Here is a 13,971-nt window from a genome sequence, read left to right as displayed (position 1 = left end):
GTGTTGCATAAATATGTTCTACACCAGATTTTTGGGGCAGAGAGGCCATAACAAAAGCTGAATTTCCACGTTGCCGTGGGGGCCTTAATCGTAGTGAGAGGTACGCTACGCCGGTCATGCAAAGAGCTGCAAAGCACGCTAGTCAGTTCGCGGCTACGTGCATAGTCTGATAAGAAATTAAGCGTTTCAATCCGCCCTGTGGTGATGCCCTTGTGGTGGCATTCGGCTAGTGGCGCCCAATGACACGAGAGCGCTCCGCGGTCGCGGCGGTCGCATTTCGCCATTGGACTGTCAGGCATCAGTGCAAGTTAAGGGACTCTCGGCTGGTGAAAACTAATCCGGAGCTCATGTGCAGGCTTTGGTCGTTAAACCCAGATAACATAGCTACACCGCCATCCTACGCATTTCTGTTCAGGAAACTAATTGTGAGCACATGAATTACAGTGCGTGAAAATAACGGAGTAATTATTCATTGACATCCACCCAAGCACAGCCATAGGGCTAAAAAGAAAAACTATGCAGCTTTCTCAGAAACTTCGTAGTTAAAGGAAAATTTGTCTTGGCCGGGGAATCGAACCCGGGATCACCGCCTTTCTGGGCAGTCGTCCTACTAAATGAGCTAACCAGGACAGTCAGCAGATCAGATGGTAGGGCGAGAGTGAATTGATCAATAACTCGAAGTGGGAACTGTGTTCATCAAATATATAGGGGAAGCCCCTAAGGTGGAGTAATTTGTAATGATGAAGTAATTACTCATTGACATCCACCCAAGCGCAGCCATACGGCTACAAAGGATAGCTTCAAAGGAAGGAAGAATGTAGAAAAACAAGGAAAAATGGCAAACAAGAAAATGTACCAGATGCTTTCAAAATGTTAGTCTTTTTACAAAACGCTTCACCTCAACCTTCAATCCCCACCGCGGTGGCTCAGTGTTTAGGACGCTGGACTGCTGAGACCAGAGACTCGGGTTCAATCCCGGCTGCGGTGGCCGCTTTTCGATGGAGGCGAAAAGCAAGGCGCCCGTGTACTGTGCGATGTCAGTGCACGTTAAGGAAACCCAGGTGACCGACATTATCAGGAACCCTCCACTACGGCGTCCCACATAGCCTGAGTCACTTTGGGACGTTAAACCTCACAAATCAATCCAATTCTAAAGCACAAAACACTAAAGAAACGAAATTATGTGTCGTAATATAACTGTTATTTTTTCTTAAGATAGGTTTTGAAATAATGTTTTGCTCATATCACTAAACAAAGATTTTCGGCAGCTGCTCTTAAGCTTGGATGCTATGCAATCCCTACGACGTCGAAGTGCGTTTCAAGCCATGATCGAACTTTCCGTTCGATGCCGTATAGCTTTCTCTTTCTGTAGGATTGCAGGCCACAACGCAAGAAGCGAATTACCGCCGAATCGAGCTTTTTTTGCTAAGGATGCGTGTCTATCTGGACGATTCACGCGGCGAAGCTCTAGCGAGTAGCTGAGTTTGGCATCCGCTTTTTTGTGCATGAGCCAGCGGGTAGTCCCTTCAATGGATCGAAGTTTTGGAATACGGAACAGGGTCTTGCTAAGCGTATATGAACATAATGTCGGTTAGTGAGCTTTTCACTCTTGCGTGGCTTTCAGCTGCTTGTCTATACTTGTCGCAGTCACAGTGTTATAAAATGATTACTGTTCCTGTTACCCTCGTCTGGAGTAAAAAAAAAAAAAAAAAAAAAGAGTGATATCGATAGCCTTACCACGAGGCCCTTTCGCCTCCTCCCCCTATGAAAACGCCCGCTCTAATCTCACATTTCTTCCGGCTCTACACAGTGGTCACTCTACAGAGCGGCGACTTCCCGGTCCTGTGAGATAACGTTCCCATCGATCAGTATGCCAAAGTGAAAATTTTAAGTTACGACATGCAATTATCTGAAAAAGAAAAAAAAAAACAGGCGCTTGTCTTTGGCATAGGACAAAGACAACGACAATGCAGATGCCAATTACCCAGAATAAATTTCCATGTTCAATGATCGCGCTAGAAACGCTGGTGATGGTGACGAGAGGCGGACATTTCTCACCTAGAGTGGTTTACTTCCAAGGAAGTAAACAGCTTGGCCCGCCTTCCTTCGCCCTCTCCACTTTCTTGCTTAGTCTTTATACAATATAGTATGCAGCTTGTTCCGCCGAAAAGCAATGAGAATACTCCCCTGATCGGGCTGAGAAGGTAGGTCACCGCAGCTTGCGGCGGTGGCTAGCCTGCCACAGAATTTTTATCTGCTGTAGGCCGTCATTGCACCCGCCACCGTTTCGGTGGTGGACGACGGCTGTTGTTTCGGAGCGCGTCTTTCTCTCCCTCTTCCTTTCCTTTCTTCTCTACTTCCCCCCTTCTGTCTGCACGAGGCAGCGGAGGTGGCTCAGTTATAGAGCCAGTAGCGAGCCCATGCATTTTCTTTTCCTTCTTCCTACAGCCACAACAACAACAACCGCCGAAAAGCCACCGCAGACGGCGGTCGAGAAAAATCCTGATTGGTCGACAACGTCATGACATCACAACAAAATTGCCTCGCTCGATAATTCCGAAACCCCACATTCAATTAAAGCTCCCGAAATGGGGCAGTGTCCAAACGAAGCCAAAATTAGAGAAGTCCCTGTAATTAAAATATTTCGGAAAATGTATGCAATTTAAATAAATTTATCGCCATTGTTTTTTTTTTTTTTTTTTTGCATACTTGGCGGGCACGCAACACATAGGCCACGAAGGATGGTTGGTGCTAAGGGTGTCAGAAGGGCACCTAGTGAACGCGTTCTGGTGCGTATGACATACTAATGTATACGTTTGGGATGTGTACTGATGTGACAGTAATGATCATTTTATAACTTTATGATTTTAAAGAAGAAAATTACATAAAAATTTACAGAATTAAAAGACAATTTTAGGGGCGCTATCGCATATACATCCAGCCAATTCTTTAACAGTACCGCGTGACCGTCGATTGCCCGGAAGACTTAGGAAATAACAAGGCAAGTGAGAGCAAGGACATGCCCGCGATTCCAACTGCTGCAGTGAGCGCTTTCTGCTTGGCTATTTTGATTAGTGTTACGCAACCACTGCCCGCAATCGGCTAATATACATTGACGCCCCAAGAAGCAGCCACTACTTGTTTTTATCCTCTGCATGTAGTGCGGATAACATTTGTAATGGAAAAACGTTTAGCATGCCTAATAACTATACGCAGTCTCTACTTCTTGAAAAAAAAAATATTTGTCGAGGATATCAATTTTGGCACAGTAATTAATTTCAAAAGAAACTTTCTAGAGGCATTACCCGCAGAATGGAAATGGGGAGAAGTGTATATAGTGTAGTCAGTGGAAAAAAACACAGAAATGTGTCAAAAATACGACAAAATATCCTGTAGTTCTGACGTAACCATCAGATTTTTCTGCAATTCTGTAGTACTTTTGTGTAGTTCTGTATTTTTTCTGTAGAATATTTTTGTTGTGTGTAGTTCTGTAGCACTTTTCTGTTGTAACTACAGAAACTTCTGATGTTACTACAGAATATTCTGTTGTCACAACAGGTTTCCCGTCAAAAACCGCACAGAAATTCTGTCGTAACATCAGAAAACTTTCTGTAGCTTTTTCCGATTGGGATGCTTCAATCAAAGCCACAAGAACACAGCAGGCAGAACAGGCACTCTCAGAACTTCGACATTAACTTTATTAGCGAGATTGCTTCCGATGGAACAGAACAGCCAAGCAGACATGATTCGCCCAAACAGCATGTTTCTGCCCCTACGCTTGTTCCCTCTCCCGATTTCCGCTTTACTACGACTCGGCGCCTCTGCACCGCGTTTCGATGGAGGCGAAACGAAGTGGCGTCCGTGGGCTGTGAGATGTCAGCGCACGTTAAAGATCCCCAGGTGGTCCAAATTACTCCGTAGCCCTCCACTACGGCTCCCCTTTCTCTCTTTCCACTTTCACTCCCACCTTCCTCCTTTCCTTTACGGCGCGATTCAGGTGTCCACAGAAACAAGTGTGACAGATACTTCGCCTTTCCCTTCCTGTGAACCAATTATTATTATTATTAACCTCTGCACTGGGCGGTCGACGGTCGCGCGGTACTGTTAAATTGGCCTGGTTTACTTGAAGTGTTAAGGCGAAGCTTGAACGTCCTCGTAATTTTCTTCCTAATTATGCAGTTTCCGTGACATCGGCGTGCACATCATTATGTTCCTCATTTTTCTTACCGCTTCTCTTTCTTTTAGGGTTCCCTGAGGGATGGAGCTGCACGCCGGCTCAACTTCGACTCGACGGGTGACCCTCGGCGGCTACCAATCACAACGTTAGAAGGTTCTTAGACATCTATGCATGTCTTCCTGCTATGCGTGGCCCCTCTGGAGTGCACAGAGTGCCGCCTTGCGTCGGCATGCGTTGTAAAACCCCTTTCGGGTGCACATGCTCTCTACAGGAGTTTGCAGCATGCCAATAGTAGAACTACTGACACATATGTGATCCATGCATCCCACCACGCCTGCATGGTCGCTTGCATTGCCCAGTAACAAAAAAAAAAAATAAGTGCCCGCTTGTTCCGACGCCGGCATGCAAAGTAGAGAGATTTCAAAGTGGAGAGTACAGACACCATATCTGGGTTGCATGTTTTCCGCTTGTTAATGATAAGTGATACATTACTGTACATGTATCATCACGTAGTATTCACCTGCGGGAACTAAATAATTTATAACTTATATTTTCCTTCATTTATATTGGTTCCGGTTTTAACAGCCGGTCAACGGCTAATACGTAAAGCTTAGTATTGGTCACGTGTGGCGCGAAGAAAACATTGTATAATCACTGTTCCTTCTCCCGTTGTAATTGCAACTCTCGAGGCAGGCTAATTCTTGATTTGTAATCAATCAAAACGACGAAAGGACGGATTTAATGCAGTTCCACTGCTCACGTGACCTGTATAGAATTTTGACGCCATGGCCAGCGCTCGGCTCTAAGAAACATAGACAGGTGCAAACGAAATACAATTATAAATTAATTACCGGTCGCAGGCAATGCAGAATGGTGATCCCTGTGCGTTAACGTATCACGCATCATTGCAAAGAATAAAACAGGGCACCAAAAATTAGGTGTCTGTACCCCTTTAACATTAGGGCCAAAAACGTGTGCAAGTGCGAAGACTACAGTGGGGTTTTTGCAGAACTTGCATCTAAGAGAAGTAGCTGAACGTGTCAGCCTCTATATATGAACACTTGTCTAGTTTGTCTGCTTATCGGGGCAAACAAAGCGGGTAAAGTGAAAGGAAATCAATTTACGTCTTTTTAAATAAATAATACTGCATGTTTGTTGTGCCTGAAATGCTCCTCTCTTTAGCGCTGCCCCATCTGGACAGGAGAATTAGGTTAAACGTTTAAGAGACCAGTAAATGCGTGGCATGTATGAGGCAGATAACCTCACTTGAGTGCGCTACACTTGCCGCTGTTTAGCCTGCTTGCCTACACGCATTTTGTTCGGCGTCTTTATGGTTGACCGATCGTCACCCTCTGCCTTTCGTCATCCCGAATGTGCAGAGTATCCCGGCTACCGCATCGAGTCACCGGCATCCCTCGGCCACTCCTCCCAACCGCCGAGCACAAAGGTGATCTACTACACCGAGCGGTCGGTCACGCCGTTCCTGTCGTCCATACCCAAAAGGCATGTATCCATGCAATGCTGATGTTCCTCCCCCATCATAATCAGTACATTGTCGGTATTCTGCTTCACCTAGTTGGCCTCCACTGAACTGCACGATGTTTCCGTCTCGAGTTAATGATCTGTTAGGCCTCTCCCTGTCACCATCAAGCCATTATCGTGATTTCACTGTATGGTAGAACGACTGTTCTTGTGTGGTGATGTTTTCGGGTTCAAGCTCCTGAACCAGGACGACCTGTTATTTAAAGCTGGAACATTAAGAAAGCCCTATTCATTTATGGTGATATATATAGCTTTAATCCGAGGTATGGTGGCATTTACTTCCCAGTGCTCATTCGTCAACAGCACGTGTGGTGATGTTTTCGGGTTCAAGCTCCTGAACCAGGGTGACCTTTTATTTACAACTGGGACATTGAGAAAGCCCTATTCATTTATAGTGGTATATATAGCTTTAATCGGAGGTATGGTGGCATTCACTTCCCAGTGCTCATTCGTCAACAGCACGTTAACGCTGTTAACGCTTGGATCGTTAAAAAAGTTCGAAATGATTATCAGCCGAGCGGAGTTCACGGCAGAAAAAAATTAAAAGGGTCTCTCCTAACCTTTATCTATTTCCGTATCAAGCCAGACGCCAAGGTATGTATGCAGCAAATTTTCTAACCTTCTCAATGTCTCTGGCTGGTAGCCGCTTTGGTCTGTGTTTATCGTACAATGGTATTTATTCATTTTGAACAATGGTTGTCAGTTCTGCGCATTGCACACTTGCCCCATGTCGATTTCCACTTTGTAATTAATACATCCTCATCTCGAATTCGAAAGTGCGTTTATTCCGACTAGGGAAAAACCCTTTTCATCTCTCTATTCCTCTCCCCCTACCATTGCCAACAGGCTCAGCGACATCCGACTTCGAGACTTCAAAGTAGTGTTTGACCGTCCCGGCCAGTACAGGTTTCACTTCAAGACGCTTGATCCTGAGTTTGGAATGGTAAAAGAAGAGGTGAGTTGGTAGGCAAGTCACCAGGCAATATAAAATGATTCAGTTAATTTTGTCGGATTCTTGTTGTCGTTGTTCCTATGTGGTTCTAGCAACGCCACGGCTTGGCGGACCTGACAGTAAGAGCAGACGATTAACAGACTCGAATGAAGAGAGTCTTATTGCAATATTACACAAGCCCAGCACACACCCATGCCATGCTTGACCTCTGTGAAGGTGATTTATATACCTTCGGTCATCATTTATGTGTCGTCACATGTCGCTTGCATTCTCCTTCCACATGAAACCTAAGCGTCATATCGTAACACTTACTTCTGGTGGCTTTTCTTTCGGACTCATGGATGGGAATAGATGCTCCCTACTGCTGTGCAGTGCCGCAGCGTATAATTGCTCGTTGTGAAGCATGTAGTATGGTGTTAGTTATATAAGTAAGTAGTGAATGACTTGCCCTACAGTCTTCATTGTTACTGAAAAACAACTAGAGTTGCTGGTCAGCATTGTCCGTGCTGTTTATCAAGGACTCGTAAATTTATCTGTGGGTGTAAATAAAGCTTCCCTTGAACGTTTTGGATATACTGATCTTATGAAATGGTCGCAGCCGTTCTTTCACTACAGGTCACAGTCCGAGAAATTGTCGTCGTGAATATTGTAAGGCTTATTCGGCGGGCACATTGTTGTCACCACCACTACCAGAATGAAGCTAGTGCAAGACGCGAATTCAGAGGCTTATAAAGAGCCACTGAAGGAAGTGTGAAGTTGGCCTGTGTATGTGTGTATGCTTGCACAAGCACCTATGTGAATTTTGTTTCGCATGCTCACGTTTGCTCTGTTTGATAACATTGATTTATTTTGGTAACAAGAAGGAGGCAACTATTTAATGGATTTCACTGTACCGCTGCTAACAGCTTAGTTTGGGGGACAGGGGTTCCTCAAGTCAATATAGAACGGCTTCTCTCTTGTCGTCTTGTGCACTAAGGAGTATAAAGAAAACGTAAATGAACGAGCGAGCGAGCGAACGAACGAACAAACGAAAGAGTGAGCGAGCAAACGAAAGAGCGAGCGAAAATGAAACGAGCGAACGATAGAGCGAACGAGCGAGTGAATAAACGAGTGAATGAACAAACGGACGTCGAATGAATGAGCCAGTGAACAAACGAACGATCAAACGAACGATCAAACGAACGAGCGAGCGAGCAAAAGAACAATTATGCAAATAAACGAACGGGCGAGTGAGCGAACAAATAAACGAATGAAAGAACGAACAAAGGAGCGAACGAACGAGACAGCGAGTGAGCAAACAAGCGAACGAACGAACAAACAAGGGGCGAGCAAATATACGAACGAACAAACGAACGAACGAGCGAGCGAACCAATGAAGAGCGAAAAAAAAAAAAAACGAACGCGCGGGCGATCAAATGTACGAACGAAAAAGCTAGCGAATAAATGAGCGAAAGAAGAAACAAACAAACGAACGAACGAGCTAGCAGACAAACGAACCAGCGAGCGAGTGACCAAATGAACGAACAAACGAGCGAGCAAACAAAAGAAGGAGCGAACGAAAGAGCGAGCGAACAATCGATAGGAATAAGTGAACAAATGAACAAAAGAAGACAGTAAGCGTGCGAACAAATAAATAAACGACTGAACGAAAAAACGGGCGAACAAACGAACGAACGAGTGAGCGAGCGAACAAATGAACGAGCGGACGAGTGAAAGAACGAGTGAGCGGAATGAGCGAGCGAACACGTGAACAATCGAGTAGCGAATAAAGGAGTGAACGAAAGAGTGAGCGAACGGGCGAGCGAACAAACAAATGAACTAACGAGCGAGCGAGGAAACAAGCGAACGAGAGAACAAATGAAGAGCGAGTGAGCATATAAACGAACGAGCGAAAAAAGAACAAAATAATTAGTGACCGAGTGAACAAACGAACGAACTAGTGATCGAGCGAACGAGAAAATAAACGAACGAATGATCGGGCGAACAAATGAGCGAACGAAAGAGCGAGCGATTAAGTTACCGAGCGAGGGAACAAACAAACGAATTAGCGAGCAAACAAACGAACGAACAAGCAAGCGAACGAAAGAACGAGCGAACAAAAGAGTGAGCAGGCAAACGATAGAAACGAGTGTACAAACAAACGAACGAATGAGCGAGCGAGCAAACGAACGAGTGAACGAGCGAACAGACGAGAGAGCGAGCGGGAACAAATGAATGAACGACCGAAGGAAAGAGCTAGCGAACAAACGAGCGAACAAACAAACGAGTGAGCGAGCGAACAAGTGAACGGGGGGGGGGGGGGGGATGAATGAATGAGCGAGCGAGAGAGCTAACAAATGATCGAAGGAACGAAAGAGCGAGCAAAAAAACGAATTTCGAACGACCTAGTGAGTGAACAAACGAATGAAAAATTGGGCAAACGAACGAGCAAGCGAGCGAGCGAATATATAGTTAGCAAACAGACGAAACAGCGACCACGCGAATGAACAAGCGAGCCAACGGATGAGCTAGTGAACAAACGTACGAACGAGCATCCGAACGAACAAAACAAATGAACGAGCGAACAAACGAACGAAATAGCGAATGAACAAACGGATTTTTAACAAACGAGAGTGTGTACAAACGAATGAGCAAGCGAGCAAACGAGCGAGTTAAGAACGAGCGAGTGAACAAACGGACGAGCGAGCGAACGAATGAGTGAGCGTAAAAACAAACGAACGAGCGACCAAACAAAGAGCAAATGAACAACGCACTAGCGAGCGAGCAAACAAATGAACGAGTGAGCAGTCGAACGAAAGAACGAGCGAATCGGCAAACGAGCGAGGGAACAAACAAAGGAACGAACATAGGAAGGAGCGAGACAGCGAGTGAACATATGAACAAGCGGGCTAGCGAACAAACGAACGATCGGACAGCTAACAAACAAACGGAGGAACGAAAGAGTGAGCGAACAAATGAGCGAGCGAACAAAGGAATGAATGAATGAGCGAGCGAGCGAACAACCTAATGAGTGAGCGTATGAGTTAGCGAACAAACTAACGATCGAACGCTTCAGTTAGCGAACAAACTAACGAACGAGCTGGCGAACAAAAGTGCGAACCAACGAACGGAGGAGCGATGAAACGAGAACACGAAGTGCAAACAAGCGTGACAGCGAGCGAGCGAACAAACGAAATAGTGAGTGAACAATCGAGCGAGCGAAGAAACTAACAAACGAACGAGCGAGTGAGAGGGCGAACAAATGAATGAGCGAGCGAACAAACGAACGAGCAATAGAACAAACGAACACACGAGCGAGCGAAGAAACGAATTAATTAATAAACGAGTGAGCAAGCCAAAATCATAAAACCAAACCAAATCGTGCGAGCGAACAAACGAGAGAGCGAAAAAACAAACGAACGAATAAACGAGTGAGCAAACCAAAACCATAAAACCAAACCAAATTGTGAGAGCGAACAAACGAACGAACGAGCGAGCGAACGAGCGAGCGAACGAGCGAGCGAACGAGTGAGCGAACGAACGAAACGAAACAAAATAAACGGACGGACGGAAGTGAAGGCGAGCGGCAAGCGGGCGTGCGAAGGTCAACATTCAGTCAACTTTATTTCCCGGCATCGGCGTGCGAAGGTCAACATTCTGTCAACTTTATTTCCCGGCATCTTCTTTACTGATCGATATACCGCGAGCGTAAAAACAACACAGTGTGCTGCGTGGCCGAATCGAACAAGCATGCTTTTGTGGCACGAACCTCCGTTCGATTTATCTTTATGGGGAAAACAAAAATGGCGGTTGCTGTTATAGCTTGCCTGAAGGTGAAAGACCTTGGTACCGATTGCGGCACTTTATAGATTTGGCGACCAGATGATAATGCGACACCAATGCTTTCCTTGACAACTCCTCTCAAACATATGCTGCGGAGGAAGTTTAAAGCGTCATATCTACTTGTGCCATTCGTGAAGGGGACCTGACGCTGGGATTTGACCTCAGGTGCGGCGCGAGGAACCGGCGCCGCTCACTTCTTCTCACGTGCGGCGCGTAGGTCTGGTATCCCAGCTTGCTACTCCTTCGCTTCTTCTTCTACTTCACGCACTTGCCAAACTTTATTCGCACCTGTACATATCTGTACAAAGCTACAACATTCCCTCACAAGGCCGCACAGCCTTCCGGTCTCCTGCCTATTCTTTCACTCCACCGCCACCGGTGCCCATCTGGCTCGCCTCCTGGGACCTGCCCCTTAAATTGCCCTCAACACATTCGTGTCTTCTATACCCGGCTGTGATGTCATTGAGGTTCGTGTACAGCCTTGAAGGAGTCGAACGCTAGAACCAGCGTTTCGGCCATATTTCCTTGACGTTCGGAGACAGAGAGTTAAACGACAGCAAACCATGACTCACCATGCTTAATCAAGCTTCCGCTCTATAAACTAGGTGGTGGTGGTGGTAGAAACATTTACTGCCAGTATTACAGAGGGTGCGAGTGTTGCCCCCCTATATGACATTTGAGAGCCCCTTCTATCTACGGAGGGCCCTCTTACAAAGCAAAGAAAAGCCCTAAGAGGGCTATCCGAGGGAGAGCGCATGTAATAATCTTGCTCTGGTCCTTATAGGAGGTACTGGGGAGCAGCTTGTCCCAGTAATATAGGGCCACCTCTGGTTAAAGAGGATGAGGGAATGAGGGGCAGGTGAGTAGTGTGTGTAGAAAGTCGCCAGGTTTGCCACAGAGCTTGCAGGAAGAAGAAAACTGGTCAGGAAAGCGGCCTTGGAGAAGGATGGGGTATGGGGCCGTGCGCCTTTGTAAGCTTGCGCCAATGAGCAGATTGCGTTATTGTGAGATTTGGGGCAGGGGGTGCGTAAATCCTCCTATTTTCGCGGTAGTAGGTAAGAATGTCACGAAAGGACAGCCGGGGAGTGCCTGCTCTATAAACTAGGTTCAGCCGGGTTGAATTCCAGCCATTGCTTTAAATGCTTTGCCCATTGTTTCACCCCATGGCCCGTGGTAATAATTTTGGCAGCAGTGATGCTCGTCTGGTGCAGGATGCCAGTCATCGCACGCTTTCAAAGCACATGTGTAGGTTGTGCAATATGACTGTACCACTTTGTTGATTATACGAAAATGACGATGAGAGTAAGTGGTAAGTGAATGTGTGAAATGAATGAAAGTAGTAAATAATAAGTAATTAATTTTCAAGAAGGTCTGCAACTTTACCATCTCATCTTTTTCTGCCCATAAGGTCCTTCACGACGATGACCATGTGCCTGGTTGGGACGGCAAGATCGTGGCTTGGATAGAAGAGGACATATGAGGAACTCGACTGGTGCCGTTTTCCTCCTTCGCTCAGGCATCGCGTTCATTCACCTGTATATAGTCGCATCGTTGTGTCTTCAGTGTGTGCCTAGCGATTCGCGCCATCGACATGCCTTACTTGCACAGTTTGATAACTTATTTAAAGTGCGAGTCCAATTGTTAACCAAGTCATATGCGGGCAGACCCAGTGACTTATTTTTCGATTTGTTTTCGTTATGGCTTGAGATCCGTCTTAGGAACAGCATGTGTCGAAAAGGAGACCAGTGCAGTGGGCTGGGAGCATAGATGGGCGGGGAGGCCAGCTTTAGTATACATCTTGGACAATTCGACTAGGTTGTTCCTTTTTAAAACAATTTACCAATCTTGTATATGCATTTTCTTCAGCGTTAAGTCAGCGACCAACGTATTTAAGCCAATAGAAAAGCATTTGTGTGGCACATGAAATTAAGCATTGATATTTCTGTGCCAGTTTTTTACAGTGCAATCAGCAAACCATACGCGCAATTGCACTGGTTTATTGCAAATTGAGCGACTGGCTTGGTCTATTGCAGCAGTCAATAAAAAGCTTGGCTTAAAAATGATACAAAAAACATCGTGCTGGCAAAACCACAAATGAATAAGTGGGCTAGCCTCTCTTTTAGTGCTGATGTCACTATGAAGAGGAGTTCTCGTATCTGCAGTGTGATTATGCAGCTTTCTTGAAGCGCCTGCTTCAAACAAAGTATGGCAACCGCACACGATTCTTGCGAGGCCCTCGGGTTTCTTGCATAACTTTCCGTGGCATTGTCAAAACAAAGCGACAAATGTATGAACATGTTAAACCAGGTGATGTCTACTCGCAAATAAGGCCGTGATGCCCATTTAGACTCAAAGGCATCTACATTGATTAAAGCGGAGTTCATGGTCGGTTCTAAATAGCTTCGTTCTGGTATGAAAGCATACACGTTTATAGGCCACAGTTCAGGAATTTCTTGGCGACATGACACTGCTAGTTTCAAGATGGGTCTCCCACTTTCATCACAACTGTTGTATTTATCGCCAAGGAAAGTGTGTTTTAACGAAGCCAAGTGCAATTCACTGATGTTACTAAATGAACTGATAATAAATTTGTTCATCTATAGATGCTGAAAGTTTCGTTTTTGTTCTTCACGGAACACATTTCTCGGTGTATGCATGTTACGCGCGCTTGCAGCAGTTACTGCTTCCTGTTCAGTTTGCGCACCACTGTTCACAACAAATGTGCGGAGTGTCTTAGAAAGCACGCCGTATCTCCCCACGATCCCAGTGTTCTCGCGCGTATGCAAATACGATACGAGTAATTATGCTGATTCTGCTACCATATGAAAGGTCATCCATGAGGAAAAGAATAAAAGAGAATACTCGGCACATACTAAGCCCATGACGAAAAGAACAAAAGAGGAGGCCCAGTACATACTAAGCTCAATGAGAAATTTATAGGGCAAATCTTGTAGCACTTCCTTTCTTTAGGACCACCTAATCCAAAGACACAAAGCAACGGCGCATTTGCCGTGATTTGCGCCAGGCCAAGACAAAGATGGGCAAAATCCCTCTGTTCTGCCTTTTCACACTCACCCTCATTTCTTAATTTTTACTCTCACCCTCCATTTGAGAAATTCCCTGGCCCTCCCTCGTCCTATTTCTCACTTCGGTCCTCCCCCATCCCCATTATGAGCAGCTTTAGCATTCGAGTTATCAATGCGATAGAGCTATTAAAAGCCCCGGTCTCCAGAAATTCTGGCCTCGACCTTTATCGCCTTTGCAAGAAATAATCAGGAGCAACCCCCTGGACTTACGGCAATGGACAGGTGACATGCCTGGGCACTGTATAATTGATTGGTGGGTTGATGGGCGACGACACGACACCATATAACATGGCCGAGTTAGCAACTCGGGCAGTTCAGGTCATGGTTCAGTTTGAGATGAAAGTGTGAAATAAGCATCGAACCCTCCTGAATGCCTGTACCTTGAGTAAGAT

At 45.7% G+C, this 13,971-nt stretch overlaps 1 protein-coding gene across 1 annotated transcript in view; it reads left to right on the top strand.

The window, feature by feature from the left end:
* The window catches only part of LOC146186081 (uncharacterized), a 109,407-nt gene extending 96,311 nt beyond the window's left edge, over nt 1-13,096 (top strand). Inside the window, exons 10-13 of the mRNA XM_084606998.1 lie at nt 4,246-4,330; nt 5,557-5,680; nt 6,566-6,674; nt 11,902-13,096. Of these exons, the coding sequence (XP_084463124.1) occupies nt 4,246-4,330; nt 5,557-5,680; nt 6,566-6,674; nt 11,902-11,973 (390 nt within the window). The 3' untranslated portion in view covers nt 11,974-13,096. The remainder of the gene's footprint in view (nt 1-4,245; nt 4,331-5,556; nt 5,681-6,565; nt 6,675-11,901) is intronic.
* Nucleotides 13,097-13,971: the final 875 nt, after the last annotated feature.

This window comes from Amblyomma maculatum, chromosome 6 (genome assembly GCF_055883805.1).
Source record: "Amblyomma maculatum isolate TAMU_Amacu chromosome 6, ASM5588380v1, whole genome shotgun sequence".
Lineage (NCBI taxonomy): Eukaryota > Metazoa > Arthropoda > Arachnida > Ixodida > Ixodidae > Amblyomma > Amblyomma maculatum.
The sequence above is the reverse complement of the archived record's forward strand: the minus strand, read 5'-3'. Positions and strand labels throughout refer to the sequence as shown.